Source organism: Tachyglossus aculeatus, chromosome 21, assembly GCF_015852505.1.
Source record: "Tachyglossus aculeatus isolate mTacAcu1 chromosome 21, mTacAcu1.pri, whole genome shotgun sequence".
NCBI classification, from domain to species: domain Eukaryota; kingdom Metazoa; phylum Chordata; class Mammalia; order Monotremata; family Tachyglossidae; genus Tachyglossus; species Tachyglossus aculeatus.
Genome location: NC_052086.1, coordinates 14531812 through 14557409, shown reverse-complemented (window position 1 = coordinate 14557409; position 25598 = coordinate 14531812). Strand labels below are relative to the sequence as shown.

General features: G+C 60.4%; 1 protein-coding gene across 1 annotated transcript; it reads right to left on the bottom strand.

Annotated features, from left to right (window-relative positions):
* Positions 1 to 954: 954 nt before the first annotated feature.
* On the bottom strand, positions 955 to 24229 carry SETD1A (SET domain containing 1A, histone lysine methyltransferase). Its single transcript, XM_038763424.1, has 19 exons — positions 24164 to 24229; positions 19825 to 19977; positions 19128 to 19226; positions 17971 to 18241; positions 17522 to 17643; positions 17006 to 17232; positions 15743 to 16646; positions 14831 to 15583; positions 14396 to 14572; positions 14159 to 14246; positions 13860 to 14020; positions 10631 to 10730; positions 8811 to 9176; positions 5649 to 6683; positions 3692 to 3864; positions 3422 to 3532; positions 1722 to 1841; positions 1469 to 1606; positions 955 to 1361 (listed from the first exon to the last, which is right to left on the bottom strand). The coding sequence occupies exons 2-19, from the start codon at positions 19960 to 19962 to the stop codon at positions 1188 to 1190; spliced, it is 5157 nt and encodes a 1718-aa protein (XP_038619352.1). The 5' UTR covers positions 19963 to 19977; positions 24164 to 24229; the 3' UTR covers positions 955 to 1187.
* Positions 24230 to 25598: the final 1369 nt, after the last annotated feature.

The window sequence follows — 25598 nt, the reverse complement described above, 5'->3', positions numbered from 1 at the left end:
GGCGTCCACGCTATTAACATATATACAGTCCAAGCAAACGGGGGGTGTGGGGGGGAACGGGGCGACCAAACGAGGTTCTCTGCCTCCTCCCTGCCTTCTGGGGCCCAAGGCGGTTCTGTGAGAAGCCTGGGGCGGGAGGGCGATGAAGCCGAGAGCAGAATGGGTCCCTTTAGCGATCGGAACTAGTCTTTGGCCCCAGACCCGCAGGAAACGACCAGGCTGGAGGGGAGCGAGGTGGGGGATCAACTTGGAAGCGGGGTCGGTGGCGGGGGAGCCAAAAGGGACGGATGCTGCTACAGGTTCCCGTCCGTGCTATGAGTGGGCCTTCCAGCTTCGGGGAGGGCTGATCTGAACGCCGAGGTCAGGGAAGCCCGGGCTGGGGGCCCGGCCCATTCCCGTCCTTCGCCGGGGGCCGGCTATGGACAGGAGGACCCCCGTGGCTTCCCAGCTCCCAGAAGGGGAAGGAGGAGCCCATGGCTCTTCCCACCTCAGAGTTCCCCTCCAACTGGCGAAGGCAGAGAGGGAAGGAAGAAGGGAGAAAAGGGGTGCAGAAGGGAGCAACGTAAACGGGAGGGGGACAGGAGGGAAACGCCCCCCCCCGCCCCCAAGAACATCTGTACAGGCCGGCACCCCGGGTTTCCACAGGAAACAGCCGCTCACGGCTACGAAAACATTTACAGCTTCTTCTCCGCAAAGAAAAAAAAAAATGGGCGGGGGAGGAGGCAGAACCCTGCCTGTCCGAGATCAGGACCGGGATGGAGAGGCCCCTCTCGCTCCCTCCGACCCCCGGGACTTTGGGGCGGGGGAGGAAGGGACGGTCTCGTCCCCTCTGAGGAAACGATGGCTCCTGCTTGCTTTGGGTGTCTAGCCCCGACACCCCCTCTTCCTTCCACGTTCGGAAACATGGGGTGTCTGGAGAAATCCTGCTGGGGGGGGGGGGGGGGGGGGGGGGGCGGAGGGCGGGGAGGGGTCCCTGGCAATCCCAGGAAGTCGGGGCTGAGCACCGAAGGTTGCCAGGTGGGGAGCAGGGAACGGAGTCCCTCGGGGGGGGCCCTCGGTGCTCAGCGGAGGTCCGACCCCTTGAGCCGGAGACGCCAGTGGTTTAATGCCAAGTGCTCTTTCCCTCTCCGCCGTGGGGGAATAAATAGGGGGGGGGGGGAAGGGGCGGGGGGCGTCCCCCTGGGCCCTCAGTTGAGGGAGCCCCGGCAGCTCTCGGTGCCGCACAAACAGGGGATCTTGTTATCCTCCAAGGGGAACTTGTAGTCGTAGGTGATCTCCTCGTCCACCCCGATCGGCTGCTTCGAGTAGATGACGATCTTTTTCTGGGCCTCGATGGTGATCACCTTGGCGTAACAGTTGGGCTGCGGGGGACTTGGGTTTAGGGACGGGTCCCCTCCCCGGCCGGCCGCCCCCTTCCCCCCCCCCGGCCCCGGCCTGGGCCCCCGGGAGCGGGGAGGGCCGCCCGTACCGTGCAGCAGTGGTTGATGAACCGCGCCAGGTTCCCGCACTTGGTGGCGTCGATGATGGTGTCGTGATCCACGCGGAACAGGTAGCTGCTGCCGATGCCCTCCTCCACGTAGCGCTTCTCCCGCATGTCGGCCACCATCTGCGGACGGCAGGGGAACGGAGTCGGCGGGGTGGGGGTGGGGGGGACCCCCCCCGCCCGCCCCGCCTCCCGGGTTTTGGGGAGCGGCCGCGGGCCCGCCCGGAGAGGGCCTCACCTGGCGGATGTTCTGCCCCACGTATTCGATGACCATCTCGTCGGCGGCGATGGGCTCCATGGCAAAGAGGCCCCACTCGTGGATCCGGCTCCGCCCGAACCGCAGCTTCTTCTTCCGGAACTGGGGGGGAGGAAGCAGGGAGGAGGGAAGACCCCGGCTCGATTCTCCCGGCCTCCTGAAACTCCACTCAAAGCTGCCTTTCCGGTCGCGACCGAAGGGCCCTTCTCAGGCCTTTCATTCCTCCACACCCGCCAATCCCCGGGGGCATCTCCCACCCACGCCCACCCGCAATTTCAGCTTTCCCTGCCTAGGCCCATCTCCTCCAGGAGGCCTTCCCTGACTAAGCTCTCCTGTCCTCTTCTCCCACTCCCTTCTGCGTTGCCCTGACTTGCTCCCTTCTTTCAATTCCCCTCCCCGCCCCAGTCCTTATCCGTAATTTATGTATATTCGTTCGTTCATCCAGTCGTATTTATTGAGTGCTTACTGTGTGCAGAGCTCTGTACTAAGCGCTGGGAAAGACTGTCTCCCCTGTAACCTCACTGTACATCTGTACAGCTCTTAGTACAGTACTCTGCACACAGTAAGCGCTCAATAAATACGATTGATTGACCTGTAACAATATTGTACTCTCCCAAGTACTTAGTAATCGCTCAATAAATGATCGAGTGAACGTACATATCTGTGATATATACATGTATATTAACGTCTGTCTCTTCCCTCCAGTAAACTTGTTTTGAGCAAGGAATGTGTCTGCTTATTGCTATGCTGTACTCTCCCAAGTGTTTACTACAGTGCTCTGCACCACAGTAAGCGCTCAATAATAATAATAATGATGATGATGGCATTTGTTAAACACTATGTGCAAAGCACTGTTCTAAGCACTGGGGAGGTTACAAGGCGATCAGGTTGTCCCACACGGGGGCTCACAGTCTTCATAATAATAATAATAATGATAGCATTTATTAAGCGCTTACTATGTGCAAAGCACTGTTCTAAGCTCAATAAGAAGCTTCTTATAGTCTTCTTTCTAGACTGTGAGTCCACTGTTGGGTAGGGACCGTCTCTGTATGTTGCCAACTTGTACTTCCCAAGCGCTTAGTACAGTGCTCTGCACACAGTAAGCGCTCAATCAATACGACTGAATGAATGAATGAATGAAGCAGCGTGGCTCAGTGGAAAGAGCCCGGGCTTTGGAATCAGAGGTCACGGGTTCAAATCCCGGCTCCGCCAATTGTCAGCCGGGTGACTTTGGACAAGTCACCTCACTTCTCTGGGCCTCAGTGACCTCATCTGTCAAACGGGGATGAAGGCTGTGAGCCCCCCGTGGGACAACCCGATCACCTTGTATCCTCCCCAGCGCTTAGAACAGGGCTTGGCACAGAGTGAGCGCTTAGCAAATGCCATCTTCAGGGTTATTATTATACTGTACTCTCCCAAATGCTTAATGATGATAATAATAATGGCATTTATTAACAAGTGCTTAATAATAATAATAACGATGGCATTTTTTAAGCGCTTACTACGTGCAAAGCAGTGCTCCGCACCACAGTAAGCGCTCAGTAAGTTGCCCCAATGAATCCCTAGGATGGAACGAACATGCCCACGCTCGGCCTGCCGATATAGCCGTGTCCTGGCCAGGGGAGCCTGCCCCTTCCGCCCCTCCACCCCGGTCCCCGGCCCCCTCCGGGGGTCCGAGCTACCTTGAGCTGGTTCAGCTTGAGCAGGTCGCTATCCATGATGGCAGACGTGCCGATGGCACTGAGCAGGCGCCGCTGCTCTGAGCGCCTCTCCGACAGCACCCGGTTAGTCCCCTGGGAAGGGAGGGACGCGTGAGAGCGGAGCACCCGGACCCGGGGTGGGCCAGACAACCGCCCCCCCCCACGACACCCTCGCCGGGAAAGGGCCCGCGGGAACGGAAGCCGCTCCGGAAGAGAGCCGAGGGAAGCCGAGCGGGCAGCGCCCGGGCTCACCTGGGTGTCCGCGCCCTCGAGCTGGCGGGCCGAGACGGGGCAGACGTCCAGGTACTTGTCCTTCTCGTTCTTGCTGATGGGGTAGTAGCCCTCACTGCGCGCCGAGCCCGTCTGGTGCTCCCGGGGCCCGTCCGGGGCCCGCCGCTTCCGCTTGGGCGTGCTCAGGTTGGTGAGTGGAGGGGGGGCGGTCAAGGAAAAGCCTTGGGAGGTCGTGGGTTCTAGTCCCGGCTCCGCCACTTGTCGGCTGTGTGACTTGGGGCAAGTCACGCCGCTTCTCTGGGCCTCAGTTCCCTCACTGGGAGGATGGGGTTTAGGACTGTGAGACCCACGTGGTGCAACCTTGTATCCCCCCAGTGCTTAGAACAGTGCTTTGCCCATAGTAGGCGCTTAATAAATGCCATTATTATTATTATTATTATTATATTGTAATATCGTTAGAACATTATAATAATTATTATTAATGATGATAGTGATAACGATGGTATTTGGAGGGCTCTGACAACGAGCTAAGCGCTGTCCTCCCCGCTTCTAGACTGTGAGCCCCTTGTTGGGTAGGGATTGTCTCTATCTGTTGCCAACTTGGGCTTCCCAAGCGCTTAGTACAGTGCTCTGCACACAGTAAGCGCTCAATAAATACGATTGAAGGAACGAAAAGAAGTTGGACATACCCGCTGGCCTCGGCTGCGGTTCGGGGAACCAGGTGTCTCGCTCTTTAGACCCACCTACCCTCTCTCACCCGAGTCCCCCCGGGCGCCCTGCTCCAGGAAGGAAGACAGAAACACACGGAGGCTGTGACCTGGCTGGAGGGGAGGGACTGTGCCCTGGAAAAGGACGTGGAGGGGGGGGGGGGGAGATAGTACGGCCTAGTGGATAGAGCGCGCACCTGGGAATCGGAAGACCTGGGCTCTAATCCCGGTTCTGCCCCACTGACTGCTGTGTGACTCTGGGCAGGCCACTTCACTTCTCTGGGCCTCAACTGCCTCGTCTGTAGAAGGGGGACTAAGACCCCGAGCCTCACTAGGGACAGGGACTGCGTCCGATCCGATTAGCTTGTATCTACCCACGGCATTTAACACAGTGCCTGGCATACAGTAATGTGAGAAGCAGCGTGGCCCAGTGGAAAGAGCCGGGGCTTGGGAGTCAGAGGTCACGGGTTCAAATCCCGGCTCCGCCAACTGTCGGTTGGGTGACTTTTGGGCAAGTCGCTTCACTTCTATGGGCCTGTTACCTCATCTGTAAAATGGGGATTAAGACTGTGAGCTCCCCGTGGGACAACCTGATCACCTTGTATCCCCCCCAGCGCTTAGAAGAGTGCTCTGCACATAGTAAGCGCTTAACACATGCCATCATTATTATCATTAACAGATACCATTAAAAAAAAAATGTCGGGAGAAGAAAACAGATGGAGAGAAAAATGACCTGTGCAGAGAGGGAAGTAATGGAGAGGGGTGAGATCGCCTCTCTGATGATGATAGCATCTGTTAAGCGCTTACTTTGTGCAAAGCACTGTTCTAAGCGCTGGGGGGATACAAGGTGATCAGGTTGTCCCATGTGGGACTCACAGTCTTCACCCCCATTTTCCAGATGAGGGAACTGAGGCCCAGAGGACAATAATAATAATGGCATTTTTTAAGCGCTTACTATGTGCAAAACACTGTTCTTAGCGCTGGAAGACTGTGAGCCCACTGTTGGGTAGGGACTGTCTCTATGCGTTGCCAATTTGTACTTCCCAAGCGCTTAGTACAGTGCTCTGCACATAGTAAGCGCTCAATAAATACGATTGATGATGATGATGGAAGTGAAGCGACTTGCCCAAAGTCACACAGCCGACAAGTGGCAGAGCCGGGATCTGAACCCATGACCAAGAAGGAGGGCGGGAAGGAGAGCGCGCGCCTTTCGGACCCCCCCCCGCCCCCCGGGACGGCGCGGAGTGAGCCGGTCAGCCGGCGGAGGATATTGGTGTGGTGGACCCAGTGGGTGTCGTTGAGCCAGTCGGTCCCGCTGTCCTGCTGCAGCAGCCGCTCGTAGGTGAGGCGCAGGTAGCCCATGTCCTCGGCGTCCAGCCCCGAGTTCCAGATGTCGTACAGGATGGTCATCTGCTCGAACTCGCTGCGGGCCTCGTAGCTGGGGGGCGGCGGAGGCGGGGCGGGAGGGGGCCCGGAGGGTCTCCGGCGGCGGGCGTGGGAGCGCAGGCTCCGGCGGCGCAGGGCCCCCTCCCAGTCGCTGCCGCTGCTGCTCTCCGACGACTCCGACTCCTCGTCCTCCTCGTCCTCCTCCTCCGGCTCCCGCTCCTCCGCCCCGGCCACCACCACCTCGGGGGCCTCCAGGACCTCGTCCACCGGGGAGCTGAAGATGGCGGCGGCCAGGGCGGGGCTGGGCACGGGGTCCGGGGGCCGGGCCGCCGGAGGCGAGGGCCGGAGGGCGAGGGCGTAGTTGTGCTCCAGGAGGACGGGGTGAAGCGGCGGGGCGGGCGGGCCCGGCCTCTCCGCCTCCCCCGCGGTCTCGTCGCCCGGCGCCCCCGTTCCCCTCCGTGCCGGGGTCAGGGCCAGGTCGACGAGGTCCACCTCGGCGCCGGACCCGTCGTCGTCGTCGTCCTCCTCCTCCGACGGGCGCCACTTGCCCCCGGCCCGGGCCCGCGCCCCCCGGGGCCCGTCGTCCGGCCAGCTCTTGACCAGGGAAGCGTGATCCAGGGGCAGGTTGCGGATGGTCCTCTCCCCACCCCGGGGGGCTTTCCGAGGGAGGGAGCTCACGGACCGGACTGGGGGCGGGGGAGCCGGGGGAGCCTCCCGGACCAGCGGCTCTTCCGGGGCCGAGAAGGAGATGGTTTTCCGGCGCTTCTTGGGTGGGGGGAGGAGCGGGATGGGCGAGGAAGGCCGCTCCTCTGGCCGGGGGGCCGGGGCCGGGGCCGGGACTGGGACCGGGCAGGTTGGAGGGGCGACTTGTTGCTCTGGCGGGGGCTGGGGGGCCTCAGGAGGGGGTTCTTCGGTGGGTCCTATAAAGGGGAGAGAAACAGACGGCAGCGTCAGACACCCAAGACCCCATCAAAGACGACTGGGTAGGGACCGTCTCTACCGTCACAGCTGACAATTGGCGGAGCCGGGATTTGAACCCATGACCTCTGACTCCAAAGCCCGTGCTATTTCCACTGAGCCCACTGTATATATGTTTGTACATATTTATTACTCTATTTATTTATTTTACTTGTACATATCTATTCTATTTATTTTATTTTGTTAGTATGTTTGGTTTTGTTCTCTGTCTCCCCCTTTTAGACTGTGAGCCCACTGTTGGGTAGGGACCGTCTCTATATGCTGCCAACTAGTCCTTCCCAAGCGCTCAGTCCAGTGCTCTGCACACAGTAAGCGCTCAATAAATACGACTGAATGAATGTGTCCAACCTGATTATCTATCCACCCCAGCGCTTAGTTCAGCGCCTGGCACAAGGCGCTTCACAAATATTTAAAAAACACAAACGTGGCTCTTTTAATAATAGTAATAGTAACGACGATGAGGACGGCATTTGCTAAGTGCTTACTATGTGCAAAGCACCGTTCTAAGCGCTGGGGAGGTTACAAGGTGATGGGGTTGGCCCACGGGGGGCTCACAGTTTTAACCCCCATTTTCCAGAGGAGGTAACGGAGGCCCGGAGAAGTGAGGTGACTTGCCCAAAGTCACACAGCTGACAGTTGGCGGAGTCGGGATTTGAACCCATGACCTCTGACTCCAAAGCCTGAGAGGCAGTGTGGCTCAGTGGAAAGAGCCCGGGCTTTGGAGGCAGAGGTCAGGGGTTCGAATCCCGGCTCCGCCGCTTGTCAGCTGTGTGACTTTAGGCCTCGGTTCCCTCATCTGGAAAATGGGGATTAAGTCTGTGAGCCCCACGTGGGACAACTTGATTACCTTGTATCTACCCCAGCGCTCAGAACAGTGCTTTGCACATAGTAAGCGCTTAATAAATGCCATCATTATTATTATTATTGTTATTTCTACCGAGCCACGCTGCTTCTCTTTTCTCCTCAGCCGGAAGAGAGTTGTTCGTCGATCACTCTTCCAGCCCGCCTCCCTCTTCCCTTTGGGGGAGAAGATAGGCCATCCCCACTGGGCCACACTGCCCGGAAAGAGCACCTCACGTCAGTCCCCCACTCATCCGGCAGACCTGCCTCCCTCGAAACGTGAGAGGACACCACGACTCTCTCAATCATCCACACCCATTTCTCAGACCAACTGGAAAGGGCCCTCCCTGCCAGAGTCAGTCCGCTAAACGACCGTTTTGACACCCGTCTCCATGTTTTGTTTTGTCGTCTGTCTCCCCCCTTCTAGACTGTGAGCCCGTTGTGGGGTAGGGGCTGTCTCTATACGTTGCCGCCTTGGACTTCCCAAGCGCTTAGTACAGTGCTCTGCACACAGTAAGAGAAGCAGCGGGGCTCAGGGGAACGATCACAGGCTTTGGAGTCCGAGGTCACAGGTTCATATCCCAGCTCCGCCAATTAGCTGTGTGACTTTGGGCAAGTCGCTTCTCTGGGTCTCAGTTCCCTCATCTGGAAAATGGGGATGAAGACGGTGAGCCCCTCCGTGGGACAACCTGATCACCCTGTGACCTCCCCAGCGCTTAGAACGGTGCTTGGCCCATAGTAAGCGCTTAATAAATGCCATCATTATTATTAATAAATACAATCGAATGAACGAATGATGGAGCCTCTGCGTCAAAACAGTCCCCCCGGCAGACGTGCCTCCGCGTGGGTGGGAGGGATGCACCGCAACCAAGGAAACCACTCCACGTGTGCCCACCCCGGCACACCCTTCATCATCAATCGTATTTATTGAGCGCTTACTATGTGCAGAGCACTGTACCAAGCACCCTTCCCACCCATCAGTTCAACTCCCTCTCCCACTGGTTCTGTCAGGCAGCGGGGCGGGTGTCTTGCGCTTCTGTTGGACTTACCACGCGCTGGCCGCGCTGTACTTAGTCTTGCTCGATAAATATGATAAATATCCCCCCGACCACCACCCCGGCGACGATGAACGCACGCTCGGTGTCAGCTGGACAACCCCCGACCTCAGCTCAAAATCGCCAACCTCCGTCCGCGCCGCCGTCCATCCCCCCCGAAGCCCTCCGACCTACCCAGGGGCCCCGGCGGGGCCTTCTCCGGCTCGGTCACAACGGCGTCGGGGGAAATCGTGGCTTTCTCCGGCTCCGGCGCCGGCGCCTCCTCCTTCTCCGGGACCGGCGGGGCCGGTGGGGCTTCCCGGGGAGGCGATAAAGCCGACGGCTCCGCTGTCACCTCCTCCTCTTCCTCCTCTCCCTCATCTTCGGAGGAGGACGAGGAGGAGGAAGACGAGGACGAGGATGAGGAGGAGGAAGAGGAGGATGAGGATGACGAGGACGAGCCGGAGGAGCTGCTGCCTTCGGAGTCGGAGGTGCTGTCACTTTCGCCCTCTGACTCGGCATACAGGGAGAACTTGGAGGAATCCGTCTCTTCATCTTCACCTGGAAATTCGCAGGGGGAGGAGAGAAGGCAGTCGGGACACCTGCGATACCAATGCCCTAATAATAATTTGTTAAGCGCTTACTATGTGCCAGGAGCTGTACTGAGCGCCGGGGTGGATACAAGCAAATCAGGTTGGACACAGTCCCTGTCTCACACGGGGCTCACGGTCTCAATCCCCGTTTAACAGAAGAGGGAACTGAGGCCCGGAGAAGTGAAGTGACCTGTCCAAGGTCACGGAGCAGACAAGCAGCGTGGCTCAGTGGAAAGAGCGCGGGCTTGGGAGTCAGAGATCATGGGTTCGAATCCCACCTCCCCCACATGTCTGCTGTGTGACCTTGGGCAAGTCACTTCCCTTCTCTGTGCCTCAGTTCCCTCATCTGTAAAATGGGGATTAATACTGTGAGCCCCACATGGGACAACCTCATCTCCTTGTGTTCCCCCCAGCGCTTAGAACAGTGCTTTGCACATAGTAAGTGCTTAACAAATACCAACATTATTATTATTATTATTATTATTATTATTATTATTAAGTGGCAGAGCCGGGTTTAGAACTCAAGACCTCTGGAGTCTAAGGCCCAGGCTCTAGCCACTTCCCAACACCACTTCCAAGTTGTTCCCAGGCGCTTAGTACAGTGCTCTGCACACTGTAAACGCTCAATAAATATGACTGAATGAATGAGTGAATGCTTCCCTAAGCAGCTGGACTAGGCAGGACTGGGAAAACAACTTTCCTCCGACTGAGGGGAAGAGAGTAGCAATAGCCACTTTTTTTTTTAATGGTATTTGTAAAGTGCTTACTATGTGCCAGGCCCTGTACTAAGCGCTGAAGCAGGAACGAGCTGATCAGGTGGGACACGGTCCCCGTCCCACAGAGGGCTGACGCTCTTAATCCTCCTCCTCCTCCTCCTCATCATCAATCGTATTTATTGAGCGCTTACTATGTGCAGAGCACTGTACTAAGCGCTTGGGAAGTACAAATTGGCAACGTATAGAGACAGTCCCTACCCAACAGTGGGCTCACAGTCTAAAAGGGGGAGACGGAGAACAAAACCAAACATACTAACAAAATAAAATAAATAGAATAGATATGTACAGGTTAAATAAATAGAGTAATAAATATGTACAACCATATATACAGGTGCTGTGGGGAAGGGAAGGAGGTAAGATGGGGGGATGGAGGGGAAGGAAGGGGCTCAGTCTGGGACTGTTTTACAGGTGAGGTAACTGAGGTCCAGAGAAGCCAAGTGACCTGCCTGAAGTCACGCAGCGGACACGTGGCAGACCCAGGATTAGAACCCAGGTCCTCCGACTCTTAGGCCCGTGCTCTTCCCACTAAGACACGCTGCTTCTCATGTGACCAACAGACTGGGAGCGCTAGGGCCTTACGCTATAGAAACCCACCCCCCGCAACCAACTCTCCGCGAATCCACGGGGCGCGGAGCCCCCGGCTCACCGTCGGACACTGCCGCCTTTTTCTTACTGGTTGCCACATCTTCATCCCGCTCATCTTCCTCCTCTTCGTTCTCATCCTCATCCTCATCATCGTCCTCCTCCTCGGGGAACAAAGAAGAGAGGCAATTATCTTTCGAGCCATGGGACTGACGGGGTGTGGATTAAGCGGCGAGCCCCGCTCCGGGAGGCCGGGAAGAGCCCGGCAGAGGTTCAGGGGGATCTCGCTCTGCTGAGGGATGGACAAAACTGAGCCGCAGATGATGAATGCCGGAGGAACCGGTCGGTAGCAGTAGCGGCACTAGTACCTGTAGTAGATATGGGCTGTACTAGACCCCTGGGCCAGTATAACAACCCCACAGCTCTAATGTCCATATTCATTCATTCATTCAATCGCATTTTTGGGCGCTCACTGGGTGCAGAGCACTGTACTAAGTGCTTGGGAAGTACAAGTCGGCAACATACAGAGACGGTCCCTACCCAATAGTGGGCTCACAGTCTAGAAGATCTGTAATTGATGTGCTTATATTAATGTCTGTCTCCCTCTAGACTGTAAGATCACTGCGGGCAGGGAATGTGTCTGTTTAGTGTCATGCTGTACTCTCCCAAGCGCTCAGTACGGTGCTTTGCACACGGTAAGCACTCAATAAATACAACTGAATGAATAAATGCACGAATGAATGAATAACAGAAAGCAGGGGCCGCATAATAATAATAATGATGGCATTTGTTAAGTGCTTACTATGTGCAAAGCACTGTTCTAAGCACTGGGGAGGATACAGAGTGATCGGTTTATCCCACGTGGGGCTCACAGTCTTAACCCCCATTTTACAGATGAGGGAACTGAGGCACAGAAAAGTGAAGTGACTTGCCCAGAGTCACCCAGCTGCCAAGTGGCGGAGCCGGGATTGGAACCCATGACCTCTGACTCCCAAGCCGGGGCTCTTTCCACTGAGCCACGCTGCTTCTCGATCCCTGCCCTCAAGGAGCGTATGCGAACGAAGCTCAGGTAAAGTCTCGGTCTCAGTTCTTGACACATTTGAAGCAGCGGGGCTTAGTGGGAAGAGCCCGGGCTTGGGAGTCGGAAGTCGTGGGTTCACTCCGCCTTCTAGTTATCGTCCCATATCCCTCCTACCATTCCTTTCCAAACTCCTTGAACGAGTTGTCTACACGCGCTGCCTAGAATTCCTCAACAACAACTCTCTCCTCGACCCCTTCCAGTCTGGCTTCCGTCCCCTTCATTCCACGGAAACTGCCCTCTCAAAGGTCACCAATGACCTCCTGCTTGCCAAATCCAACGGCTCCTACTCTGTCCTAATCCTCCTCGACCTCTCAGCTGCCTTTGACACTGTGGACCACCCCCTTCTCCTCAACACGCTATCTGACCTTGGCTTCACAGACTCCGTCCTCTCCTGGTTCTCCTCTTATCTCTCCAGTCGTTCTTTCTCAGTCTCTTTTGCAGGCTCCTCCTCCCCCTCCCGTCCTCTTATTGTGGGGGTTCCCCAAGGTTCAGTGCTTGGTCCCCTTCTGTTCTCGATCTACACTCACTCCCTTGGTGACCTCATTCGCTCCCACGGCTTCAACTATCATCTCTACGCTGATGACACCCAGATCTACATCTCTGCCCCTGCTCTCTCCCCCTCCCTCCGGGCTCGCATCTCCTCCTGCCTTCAGGACATCTCCATCTGGATGTCCGCCCGCCACCTAAAGCTCAACATGTCGAAGACTGAGCTCCTTGTCTTCCCTCCCAAACCTTGTCCTCTCCCTGACTTTCCCATCTCTGTTGACGGCACTACCATCCTTCCCGTCTCACAAGCCCGCAACCTTGGTGTCATCCTCGACTCCGCTCTCTCGTTCACCCCTCACATCCAAGCCGTCACCAAAACCTGCCGGTCTCAGCTCCGCAACATTGCCAAGATCCGCCCTTTCCTCTCCATCCAAACCGCCACCCTGCTCATTCAAGCTCTCATCCTATCCCGTCTGGACTACTGCACCAGCCTTCTCTCTGATCTCCCATCCTCGTGTCTCTCTCCACTTCAATCCATACTTCTTGCTGCTGCCCGGATTATCTTTGTCCAGAAACGCTCTGGGCATATTACTCCCCTCCTCAAAAATCTCCAGTGGCTACCAATCAATCTGCGCATCAGGCAGAAACTCCTCACCCTGGGCTACAAGGCTGTCCATCCATCCCCTCGCCCCCTCCTCCCTCACTTCCTTTCTGTCGTTGTCCAGCCCAGCCCGCACCCTCCTCTCCTCCGCGGCTAATCTCCTCACCGTACCTTGTTCTCGCCTGTCCCGCCATCGACCCCCGGCCCACGTCCTCCCCCGGGCCTGGAATGCCCTCCCTCTGCCCCTCCGCCAAGCCAGCTCTCTTTCTCCCTTCAAGGCCCTGCTGAGAGCTCACCTCCTCCAGGAGGCCTTCCCAGACTGAGCCCCTTCCTTCCTCTCCCCCTCGTCCCCCTCTCCATCTCCCCATCTTACCTCCTTCCCTTCCCCACAGCACCTGTATATATGTATATGTGGTTGTACATATTTATTACTCTATTTATTTATTTATTTATTTTACTTGTACATTTCTATCCTATTTATTTTATTTTGTTGGTATGTTGGGTTTGTTCTCTGTCTCCCCCTTTTAGACTGTGAGCCCACTGTTGGGTAGGGACTGTCTCTATGTGTTGCCAATTTGTACTTCCCAAGCGCTTAGTACAGTGCTCTGCACATAGTAAGTGCTCAATAAATACGATTGATTGATTGATTATCAGCTGTGTGACTCTGGGCAAGCCGCTCAACTTCTCTGTGCCTCAGTCACCTCGTCTGGAAAATGGGGATTAAGACTGAGTTCCGTGTGGGACAACCTGATTACCTCGCATCTACCCCAGCGCTTAGGACAGTGCTTGGTCCATAGTAAGCGCTTAACAAATACCACCACCATCATCATCATCATCATTTGAGAAGGAGGATCAGAAGGGAACAAGGGGCGGGGCGCCACCAAGTACAACAGGAAAACGGTGCGAGCGGCTTGGGAGAGGACACGATAAGCGGAGAGCTGAGAGGTGGCCAGGCGCGGGACGGGACAGGAAGGGGCGAGATGATCCCTCCTTCCCTTCCCCACAGCACCTGTATATATGTATATATGCTTGTACATATTTATTACTCTATTTATTTATTTATTTTACTTGTACATATCTATTCTATTTATTTTATTTTGTTAGTTTGTTTGGCTCCCCGTTCACCTTTTCGGAGGATGACTCCTGAGACGCCTCCTCTCCCTCACTGTCCAGAGCAAAGGCTTTCCGGTGCTTGCCCGGGGCCTTGCCTCGCTCTTCGTCGCGCTTTGGTGCCTTGACGCCCGGGCGGCCCAGCTCTCCGACGGCCTCCTTGTCTCGTTCTGGGTCTAGGGGTGAAAGTGGGTTACGGGGGGACGGAGGGTCATACCTGTGTGTGTCCCCCCCGTCTGGCCGTCCGTCCCCATCCCCGTCCCTCCGCAGGGGGCCCGCCCCTCCCTCCGGCTTTCCGGCCCGGGGGGGCTTACCGTCCTCATCCTCCTCGGCTGGGGTGGAGGGCCGGGGTCGCTTCTCCTCGCTGGCCTCGGAAAGTTCTGACGGCTCTTTCCTCTTGACCTGTGGCCGGGAGGGGACGGGTTTGCAAGACGCCGCCCTTTGGCCTAGAAGCCCCGGTGACACCTGAGGCCCCGAGCCCTGCCCCCCCATAAAGTGGGACCCTTGCTCCCGCCCCCTCGACGAGCCCGGAGCATCCTCGGGCCCGCTACCTTGAAGGAGGGCAGACGCAGGGCTCCCCGCAAGCCGGTCCCGAAGCCGAAGCCCTCCAGGCCCATGGCGCCTCCGCTCTTGGCCCAGTCCACCAGGGAGAGCAGCCCCGGCTCCTTCAGCTTGGTCTTCTCCTTCTCCTCCTCCTTGGCCTGCTGCTTGGCTGCATTCTGGAAAGGCTGTGGGGAACCACCAAGCCGGCTGAACGGCGGGAAGCCCACCGCTCCGCTTCCTCAGCCCCCGCCTCCTGCCCCGGTCTGGGGCTCTCTTCCCGCGGCCCCCTCCGCCGGGAATCTGGCTTCCTGCCCCCCAGCTCATCCCCCTTCAATTTCCCCTCCGCGTCTGGCCGCCTCCCGGTCCCGCGAGCCCAGGGAGCGCGGACCCTCCCCCGCCGCTCTTCTCCAGTCCCGGGGGCCTCCCCTCCGGGCCCCGCTCACCTTGGCCTTCTCCTCCTTGCTCTCCCACCACTGGTCGAAGGCGCCGAATGCCACGTTCTCCACCATCTTACGGTTGAGGTCCCGCTGCATGATGCTCTTCATCTCCTGCACCAAGGTGGCCAGGACCCTGCCCACGGTGCCGGTGGGGGAGGGGGCCTTTCCTTCGGCGGGCTCGGTCCCCTCCCCGGGGGCGGCGCGCTCCTCCTCCCCGGAGACCGAGGAGGAGGCCGGGGGCTCGGCCAGCAGGGGCAGGGGGTAGGCCTCGCGGCCGTAGCCCCCCCGGCCCTCCGGTCCGGGGGCGTACAGGGCGTAGGGCAGGGCGTAGGCCACTTCTTGGGGCGGAGGGAAGGGCGGGAAGGGCTCCCCGAAGCTCCCGGCAGGAGGGGCGCTGGCGGCCGCCGCCACCCCTTTGCCCTGCCGCAGCTGATGCAGCCGGGTCAGCATCTGAGTCTGCATCTGGAAGGACATGGGCATCCCGCCCCACTGAGCTCCCAGCCGGTCCATCAGCTCCAAGGAGTTGACAAAGTCATAGATGTGCGGGGGTGGGGGCGGGGGGTATTCGGGAGGCAGGGGTCCCTCGGGTCGGGGCGGAAGGAGGTAGGCGGGCTGGTGGGGGTAGCCCAGGGGCAGGGGGGCCAGGAAGGGGGGCGGGGGCGGAGGCGGGGGCGGGGGCGACCCGCTGCCGCCGCCGCCGCCGCCGTCGTCGTCGTCGGAGATTTCCATATCCTCGCCGGAGGAGTGCTGCGGGGACGCCTGGGGACCGCGGAGGAGACGAGGGAGGTTAGCCCGGGAGGGGAGGTCCACGGAGGCAGGCGCTCGGGCCTCTCACCCCCGCCGATTTCCGGTCACCAGACCTTCCCTCTCCCGCCCGAGACGAGCCCCCCTTTTCCCCCCCGGCTGCTGCCGGCTCACCTGGTCCTGGCCGCCGTTGGCCTTGGGCGTCTCGCCGCCAGCCGCTCCCGGCTCGGTGCTCCCCGCGGGCACCACGTCCTCGAAGTTGGCAGGGGGCGGCGGGGGGGTGCAGGGCCCGTGGGGCGGCCCCTGGGAGGCTTCGCCTCCAGCGTCCCTGGCCCCCGGAGCCCCGCCGGCCCCCTGCTCCTCTTCTTCCGGGTCCAAGGCCAGGAAGGAGAACTTGGATCGCTGCTCCTTCAGCAGCATTTCAATGCGGGAGTCCAGGCTGCTGTGCTGGGCGAAGGGCACGCTCTCGTTGGTGATCTCGGGGGCCGGCGAGCCCGAGCGGGGCGGGGAGGCCGGGCGGGGGGAGCTCCTGGCTTCCTCCGGCTCGGGGCTGGAGCCCCGGCCCCCGCCAGGTTCGGGGGGCTCCGGGGGTGGGGCTTCGGGGGCAGCGGCGGGCCTGTAGTCCTGTTCGCTTGGCCGGCTGGGCTCGGGGGGCAGGTAGGAGGCGTAGGAAGCCGGGGGGAAGTGCTCCGCCGAGCTCTCGGGGAAGGGAGTCGCCGGGGGCTCCTCCCGGGGGGCCCGGCGGGGCGGGTAGGAGGCCAGGCGCTGGTAGCGGCCGCTCCCCTCGAAGTACGTCGGGTAGTGGGAGTCCGCGCCGCGGTAGTGGGAGGAGGACGACGACGAGGACGAGGAGGAGGACGAGGACGAGGACGACGAGCAGGATGGGGTGACGGGAGCGGGGGCGGCGGCGGAGGAGGAAAAGTGCCGTCGGGAATAGGAATCCGGGTAGCTGTTCTCCGAGCGCCGGGATTTAAAGGAGGACGACGACGACGAGGAGGTGGAGGAGGAGGTCGAGGAAGAGGTGGCGGTGGAGGAAGAGGAGTCCGGGTGGAAGCTGGAGTAACCGGGAGTCCCTTGTCTGGGGAAGATGAGGAAAGGACAGAGTGAAGAATAAGCACGCCTCAACGGGCCCCGGGGCCACACCGGACCCAAGCATCCTGGTTCCCGGACCCCAAGGCTCCAGTCATCATCATCAATCGTATTTATTGAGCGCTTACTATGTGCAGAGCACTGTACTAAGCGCTTAGTCAGCTCAGAGCCTCCACAACAGGAACCCTAGATTCCCGCTTCTCAGACGCCTCCTGGCCCTTCCCCGCCGGGGGTCACAAAACAAACAAACAAACAAGACCCCCTCCCCGAAACAGCTCGGCCTCTATGTCCAAAGGCCCTCTGCCCCCGCAAGCCGGTCTTGTCCCCGGGTAACGCGCTTTTATGCACCTGCTGGAATAGGCAGAGTCTTGGGAATAGGGGGTGCTGCCCCGGGAAGTGTAGGGGGTGCCCTGGGAAGACTGAGGGGTGAACTGGCCATAGGAAGAGGGAGTGTCCTGCCGGCCGCTGGAGTAGGCTGTGTCCTGGGAGCAGGGGGTGCCGTTGCCAGGGGTGGCTGGCACTGCAGTGCCCGCCGGGTAGGTCGAATCAGACGAGGGGCGGCGGCGGGACTCCGTCTGGGAAGAAAGAGAAAATGTTAATGTCGCTACCCTTCTGGAACTCGGGCATCCGGGGCTCCTCCACCCCACCGCGGGTCTTTCCCTTTGGAGAAGTTCGACTCGTCCCACCTCTGCACGCTCTTCCCGAAACTCAAGCCACCCGCCCATCGGCCTTCGGCTCTCGCGGTCCCGGCCACCCTTAACTTCGTCCTAAGATCCGAGCGACGGGCCTCCCGGGTCCCGGCTCTCCCCCCTGGGAGGACCCAAACGACCGGGGGCTTGGCCCTGGCCAAATCCGGCTCCTCACCGTCTCAGCCGGCCCTCCCGAGCCCTGGTACTTCTCGGTCAGGGCTTTGCCCCCGGTGGGCACCGTCTGGGGGGTGTAAGAGCCATTGACGATCAACTCGTAGTATTTCATCCGCTGCTGACCTGAAGAGAGGGGCGGCGACACAAACACGAGGGAGTGAGGTGGGGGGGCATTGAGGGCGTACCACTGTGCTATACGCTGGGGCAGACCCTCCAATACAATACGACACGACAGCACGGTCAAAGGAGGTGAAAGGCAGCCGGAAGATTCCTTTCCCAACACGCCATCCTCCTTCGCCCTGGCCTGTCTCCCCTTCCTGACGCCCACCGTCCCGGGGCTCCCGACACCCCCGGTCCTCTCCTTCGGGCAGCCGAGCTTCTCCCCTTCTCCCGGGTACGTGCGGCTTTTTTCCCCGGCTGGGAGGGCGGAAGAGGAAGCGGGCGGCTCACCTTTGATGTCCAGCTGGGCGTGGATGATGTTGCCCATGACTGAGGTGTGGTGGAGATGTTTGACGGTTTCCTTGGCGCCCCGGGTGCTGGTGAAGAGGACGCGGGCCAGGCCCAGGTGCTTGCGGGTCCGGGGATGCAGCAGGATCTCCACCTCCTCCACCTCCCCGTACTTGCGGCACATGTCTTTCAGGAAAGTCTCCCGTATGTTGTCGTTGAGCCGGGCAAAGGTCACCTCCTTCAGCGGGATCTGACCGATGTAGAACTCGTCCAGCTGGGGGTGAGGGGCGGGGAGGGGAAGGAAGGAAGCGGGGGTTGAGCCCGGGCCCCCTGCTCTTCCCGGCCGAGCGGAGACGGGGGAGACTGAGCCCCATAGAAATCACGGGAGTCAAATGAGACTGAACCATGGAAAAGCCCACCACGATGGGGAAGAGGCAGAAAGGGGATGAGTTCAACTATCGGCCCAAGGGACTGGGAGAGATCTAGAGGACAACTGCAGGTTATGTTAGTGACCCGGCCAAAGAGAGATGACTAACACAGGGAGTGGGGATGATGCCATGATTCTGACCCGTCCCTTTCCCGGGTTCGCCCTGCCAAGAAGAGAAGGAGAGGGAGAGAGTGAGAGGGCGAGAGAGAGAGCGCGAAAGGGAGAGTGAGAGAACAGATGAGAGCACAAGCGTACGAGGTTCGACTGAAATCACGGAGAACGTTAAAGGCATTGGGGAGCAAGCATTCACCTGCCAGGGCCCCCAAACCTGATCCCCACAATGGGGGAGACGACCTAAGCTGGGGAGAAACTTGATCGGGTCGTGAGGAACCAGGGACCCTTGGCTTTCACTGCCCCAAAAGTGGAGATTGGAGAGACAAGAAAGAGCTGTTCCTTACTCAAACGCCAGAAAACCACCGGATTCCGTGATCCACACGGGGCTCCCGGGCCCCCGGAACGGTCGCCAATCCCCTCTCCCCTTGACTACGGGCCATTCCTCCTCCTGCCCCAAGAGCCGGGACCAGTCAAGAGCTGAGCTTGGGCCCATTCTTCTTTGGGGATCCTTCCCATCATATGTCACATGGCCCCAGGGTCCTGTCTTCACCACTCATCCTGTCACCTGCCCCCGCCCGGACATGACCGCTCCCAGAGATACCGCGTAAAACCCTCTTACCTTAAACTTGGGGACTGGGAAGGAAAGGTCCCTGTTTTTGGACCAGATGACTCGGTGACGGGGGTCCCGGAGGTCCCCGACCGGTGTGTACCCTGCGTCCTGGAAGAAGGAAACAAAGAAAAATACTCAGAATCAAACAGACGTCTTTATTGAGTGCTTCCTGGGGGCATGGCGCTGTACTAAGTGCTTGGGAGAGCACAGTGCAACAGAGGGGGTAGACGTGTTCCCTGCCCACAGGGAACTTACAGTCCAGAAGGGGAGATGGGCACTCAAATAAATTATGGATATGGACATGAGTGATGTAGAGTTGAGGGTGGGGGTGAATAAAAAGTACCAATCCCAGTGAGAGGGCGACACGGAAGGGAGAGGGAGTAAGGACAACAGAGAGAAAAGGCCACCTGGATTTGGGAGGCAGAACAGTAAGCTGAAGAACGAGAAACCAGGATTTTGGGAAAAGGGGGTGGGGAGCGCTCCGAGGCCGGAAGTCCCGGATCCCGCCAAATCTGGGGAGAGGACGCGTGGGGTCTGGGTGTGGGAGCTGCGGGATGAGATTCCCGGACTCTGGGACGGAAGGCGAGACTTGCGACGGGGAGAGGTAGCGGAGGGGGAAGCGGGCGGATATCCACAGGCTGGGAGAGAAGGGTCGGGATGAGGGAGAGGTCTGCCGGACAGTCACCTCGAATCCCAGGACACTTACGTTGACGCTGAAGTGGACCCCATCGTAGCGGTACACTTTCTGGGGGGCCCGGCGCAGGGCGGGGTCTACGATAAGCTTGTAGTTGCGCCACTGGAAGTTTGGGGGCTTCTGCCCGTCTCCCCCACCTTCCTGATCCATCCTGGCTCATTTACACTGCAAGGGAAGGGAGAAGAGGGTGAAGCTGTAGCGAGTCCGGCGGAGTGGGCCGAGTCCTCCTCCCCCCAGCTCTGTCCCACGTCAGCTTCACCTCTCTGGGAAAGCCCGAGGATGACCCCCGCCCCGGTTCTACCTCGGCTGGCCCCGGGCGACCCTGCGAGCCCCCCACGCTCGGCCAGTCGCTCCCTGCCTCGGCCACCTCCTCCCTTCCAGGGTCTCGGGGCTCCGGGGCTCTCTTCTCCCTCCCGTCCTTCGTTTCCCGTCATACCCTCGCACCCCTCCTCCCTCCACCCACGGGCAAACTCGACCTTCCCTCCGGGGGGCTTCCCCCGGCCTTCCCAGGGGCCCCGAAAATCCCTTCCCCTGGTGGGGCTCTGTCCCCCTTGACGTCCTCAGGCAGCCCCCCCACCTTTCCGGCCCCCATCCCCACGACGGCCTGCGGGACCCTCGCAACCCCAACCCCTTCGCCTTCCCATCACAGTGCGGGACACTGCCAGGCCCCCTCCCCAGCCAATTTTTCTCCCAGCCCAACCTATCCCCCTTGCCCCCTGACTTTCCTCACGACCGGACCCCCTTGCCCCCCTAACTTTCCTCACACCCTGACCCCCTCCCCACCAAATTTCCTCCCAGCCCAATCCCCTCCCCATCCAACATTCCTCCCAGCCAGTCCCCTCCTCCTCGTCTCCCAACTTTCCTCCCAGTCTGTCCCCCTCCCCATCCAACTTTCCTCCCAGCTGGTCCCCTCCTCCTTGCCCCCCAACTTTCCTCACAGCCCGACCCCCTTGCCCCCACCCCCCCCGCACCAACTTTCCTCCCAGCCGGTCCCCTCCTCCTTGCCCCCCAACCTTTCCTCCCAGCCCAATCCCCTTGTCCCCCCACGTTTCCTCCCAGCCCGACCCCCCGTCCCCAGCCAATTTTCCTTCCAGCCTGTTCCCCTCCCCCTTGTCCCCCAACTTTCCTCCCAGCCCAGCCCCCTGCCCACCCCTTTCCTCACAGATGGACCCCTTGCCCCCCAACTTTCCTCACAGCCCATTCCAACCCCCTCCCCCCCAAACTTTTCTCACAGCCCTCCCCTCCCTGCCAACTTTCCTCACAGCCAGACCCCTCACCCCCCAACTTTCCTCACAGCCCTCCTCCCCCAACTTTCCTCACAGCCAGACCCCTCGCCCCCCAACTTTCCTCACAGCCTGGCCCCTCACCCCCCAACTTTCCTCACAGCCAGACCCCTCACCACCCAACCTTTCCTCACAGCCAGACCCCTCACCCCCCAACTTTCCTCACAGCCAGGCCCCTCACCCCCTGACCTTTCCTCACAGCCAGACCCCTCACCCCCCAACTTTCCTCACAGCCCTCCCCTCCCTGCCAACTTTCCTCACAGCCAGACCCCTCACCACCCAACCTTTCCTCACAGCCAGACCCCTCGCCCCCCAACTTTCCTCACAGCCAGACCCCTCGCCCCCCAACTTTCCTCACAGCCAGACCCCTCACTTCCCAACTTTCCACACAGCTTGGCCCCTCACCCCCCCAACCTTCCTCACAGCCAGACCCCTGGCCCCCCAACTTTCCTCACAGCCAGGCCCCTCACCCCCTGACCTTTCCTCACAGCCAGACCCCTCACCCCCCAACTTTCCTCACAGCCCTCCCCTCCCTGCCAACTTTCCTCACAGCCAGACCCCTCACCACCCAACCTTTCCTCACAGCCAGACCCCTCGCCCCCCCAACTTTCCTCACAGCCAGGCCCCTCGCCCCGACCTTTCCTCACAGCCAGACCCCTCACCCCCCAACTTTCCTCACAGCCCTCCCCTCCCTGCCAACTTTCCTCACAGCCAGACCCCTTGCCCCCCAACTTTCCTCACAGCCCTCCCCCCACAACTTTCCTCACAGCCAGACCCCTCACCCCCCAACTTTCCTCACAGCCTGGCCCCTCACCCCCTGACCTTTCCCCACAGCCCTCCCGCTCGCCCCCCAACTTTTCTCACAGCCCTCCCCTCCCTGCCAACTTTCCTCACAGCCAGACCCCTCGCCCCCCAACTTTCCTCACAGCCCTCCCCCTCGCCCCCCAACTTTCCTCACAGCCAGACCCCTCGCCCCCCAACTTTCCTCACAGCCTGGCCCCTCACCCCCCAACTTTCCTCACAGCCCTCCCCCTCGCCCCCCAACTTTCCTCACAGCCAGACCCCTCACCACCCAACCTTTCCTCACAGCCAGACCCCTCGCCCCCCAACTTTCCCCACAGCCAGGCCCCTCACCCTGACCTTTCCTCACAGCCCTCCCGCTCGCCCCCCAACTTTCCTCACAACCTGACCCCCCGACCTTCCTCACAGGCGTGTCCCCCCCCCAAACTTTCCTCACAGCCCGACCCCCCAACTTTCCTCACAGCTGTACCCCTTGCCCCCCAACTTTCCTCACGGCCCCATCCCTTGCCCGACCCCCCAACTTTCTTCACAGCCCGACCCCTTCACTTTCCTCACAGCCCGACCTCTCGCCCCCCAACTTTCCTCACAGCCCTCCCCTTTACCCCCCAACTTTCCTCACAGCCAGACCCCTTGCCCCCCAACTTTCCTCACAGCCCCATCCCTTGCCCGACCCCCCAACTTCCTTCACAGCCCGGCCCCCCCCCACTTTCCTCACAGCCCTCCCCTTTACCCCCCAGCTTTCCTCACAGCCCTCCCCCTCGCCCCCCAACTTTCCCCACAGCCCTCCCCCTCGCCCCCCAACTTTCCTCACAGCCCTCGCCCCCCAACTTTCCTCACAGCCCTCGCCCCCCAACTTTCCTCACAGCCAGACCCCTTGCCCCCCAACTTTCCTCACAGCCCGCCCCCTCGCCCCCAACTTTCCTCACAGCCCGACCCCTTTACTCCCCAACTTTCCTCACAGCCCATTCCAACCCCCTCCCCCTATTTTTTCCTCCCAGCCCTCCTCCTTGCCCCCAACTTTCCTCACAGCTCGACCCCCCAACTTTCCTCACAGCCCAACCCCTCACCCCCCTCGCCCCCCAACTTTTCCTCACAGCCCGACCCCTCGCCCCCCAACTTTTCCTCACAGCCCGACCCCTCGCCCCCCAACTTTTCCTCACAGCCCGACCCCTCGCCCCCCAACTTTTCCTCACAGCCCGACCCCTCGCCGCCCAACTTTTCCTCACAGCCCGACCCCCCGCCCCTCAACTTTTCCTCACAGCCCGACCCCTCGCCCCCCAGCTTTTCCTCACAGCCCGACCCCTCGCCCCCCAACTTTCCTCATAGCCTGACCCCCTCACCCCCCAACTTTCCTCACAGCCCGACCCCTCACCCCACAACATTTCCTCCCAGCCAGACCCCTCACCCCCCAACTTTCCTCACAGCCCGACCCCTCGCCCCCCGACTTTCCTCACAACCCGCCCCCCTAGCTTTCCCCCAGCCCGGCCCCCCAACTCTCCTCCCAGCCTGACCCTTTACCCCCCCAACTTTCCTCACAGCCCTCCCCTTTACCCCCAACTTTCCTCACAGCCCTCCCCTTTACCCCCCCAACTTTCCTCACAGCCCATTCCAACCCCCTCCCCCTAATTTTTCCTCCCAGCCCTCCTCCTTGCCCCCAACTTTCCTCACAGCTCAACCCCACAACTTTCCTCACAGCCCAACCCCTCACCCCCCTCGCCCCCCAACTTTCCTCCCAGCCCTCCCCTTTACCCCCCAACTTTCCTCACAGCCCTCCCCTTTACCCCCCCAACTTCCCTCACAGCCCTCCCCTTTACCCCCCCAACTTTCCTCACAGCCCGACCCCTCGCCCCCCAACGTTTCCTCACAGCCAGACCCCTCGCCCCCCGACTTTCCTCACAACCCGACACCCCAACGTTTCCTCACAGCCCATCCCCCTCGCCCCCCAACTTTCCCTCCCAGCCCGACCCCTCACCCCCCAACTTTCCCTCCCAGCCCACCCCCCTCGCCCCCCACTTTCCCTCCCCTCCTCCCCTCCCTCCCTCCCGTCCCATCCGCCCCGTCCGCCCCGTCCGGGCCCCTCCCCGCCCCCGTCCCCGTGCCGGTCCCGCCCCCTTCCTGCCTCCTCCTCCTCCTCCTCCTCCTCCTCTCCGGCGCCGCGGCCGCCGCCGGCCGTTCTCTCCGGGAGGGGCGGGGGGTGGGGCACCGGAAACCCCGCGAGACGCAGCCCGCCCCCCCCCGCCCCCCGCCCCGCTCCCGGCGCCGCCTACCGGGACGAGCCCCGGCCCCGCGGCGGTAGCGCCGGCGGCCGCCGCCACCTGCGCGAGGCCCCAAGCGGCGGCTCCTCCTCCTGGGGCTCCTCCGGCTCCTCCCGGGGCTCCTCCGGCTCCTCCTCCTCCTCCTCCGCCGCCGCACTTTCGGCGCGGCAGCGTCCGGCCGCCCTCCGGCTCCCGGCTGGCCGCCCCCGCCTCGCCCCCGGCCGCGGCTCTCCCGGGGTTCCCGCCGGGGGTCGGCCGTCCTTCCGCCCGGCCCTCCGCGCCCTCCGCGGCCCCCGGGGGAACGGGCCCCGCCGCCGCGGACGGCGTCCGAAGCCCGGCCTGGGCTCGGGACGAATCTGCGGCCGCCGAACCGACGCCGACTCCCGGGAGCCGAGGGGGCGGGGCCGGCGCGTTCGCCGCCCGCAGATTCGTCCCTCCTCCGAGCCGGCGCCGCGTCCGCCGCCCGCAGATTCGTCCCTCCTCCGAGCCGGCGCCGCGTCCGCCGCCCGCAGATTCGTCCCTCTTACGCGGCGCCGCGTTCGCCGCCCGCAGATTCGTCTCTCCCGGGGGGCGGCGGCGGCGAGTCTGCGCATGCGCCGCTCCCCGCCTCCGCGCGCCTCACGTGGGCCCGGACTGCGCAGGCGCAGACTGGCCGCCGCACGAAGGCGACGGGGAATCTCCTCAGGCGAAGCCCCGCTCCTCCTCTCCGTCATCATCATTATTATTATTGTTATTACTATCATTATTATCATTATTATTGTATTTGTTAAGCGCTTCCTATGTGCGGAGCGCTGTTCTAAGCGCTGGGGGGGGGATACAAGGCCACTGTTGGGTAGGGACCGTCTCTAGATGTTGCCAACTTGGACTTCCCAAGCGCTTAGTCCAGTGCTCTGCACAATAAGCGCTCAGTAAATATGATTGATTGATCAGGTTGTCCCCCGTGGGACATCATCATCATCATCATCATCATTATTATTATTATTATTATTATTATGGTATTTGTTAAGGGCTTACTATGTGCGGAGCACTGTTCTAAGCGCTGGGGGAGGATACCAGGTGATCAGGTTGTCCCCCGTGGGACACCACCATCGTCATTATTATTATTATTATTAATATGGTATTTGTTAAGCGCTTCCTATGTGCAGAACACTGTTCTAAGCGCTGGGCGGGATAATAGGCTGATCAGGTTGTCCCCCGTGGGACACTGTCATTATTATTATTATTATGGTATTTGTTAAGCGCTTACTATGTGCGGAGCACTGTTTTAAGCACTGGGCGGGATAATAGGCTGATCAGGTTGTTCCCCGTGGGACACCATCATCATCATTATTATCATTATTATTATTATGGTATTTGTTAAGCGCTTATTATGTGCGGAGCACTGTTCTAAGCACTGGGCGGGATAATAGGCTGATCAGGTTGTCCCCCGTGGGACACCATCATCATC

Bases quoted from the DNA above. Each gene is read 5' to 3' on its own strand.
- SETD1A (XM_038763424.1), bottom strand. From the start codon at position 19,962: ATGGATCAGGAAGGTGGGGGAGACGGGCAGAAGCCCCCAAACTTCCAG. The intron at 19,227-19,824 runs GTAAGTGTCCTG...TCCTTCTTCCAG, and splicing joins GGGTCCACTTCAGCGTCAAC to GACGCAGGGTACACACCGGT. The intron at 3,865-5,648 runs ATATCCTCCGCC...CCCCCCCTCCAC, and splicing joins CCACTGGGTCCACCACACCA to TCACCAACCTGAGCACGCCC.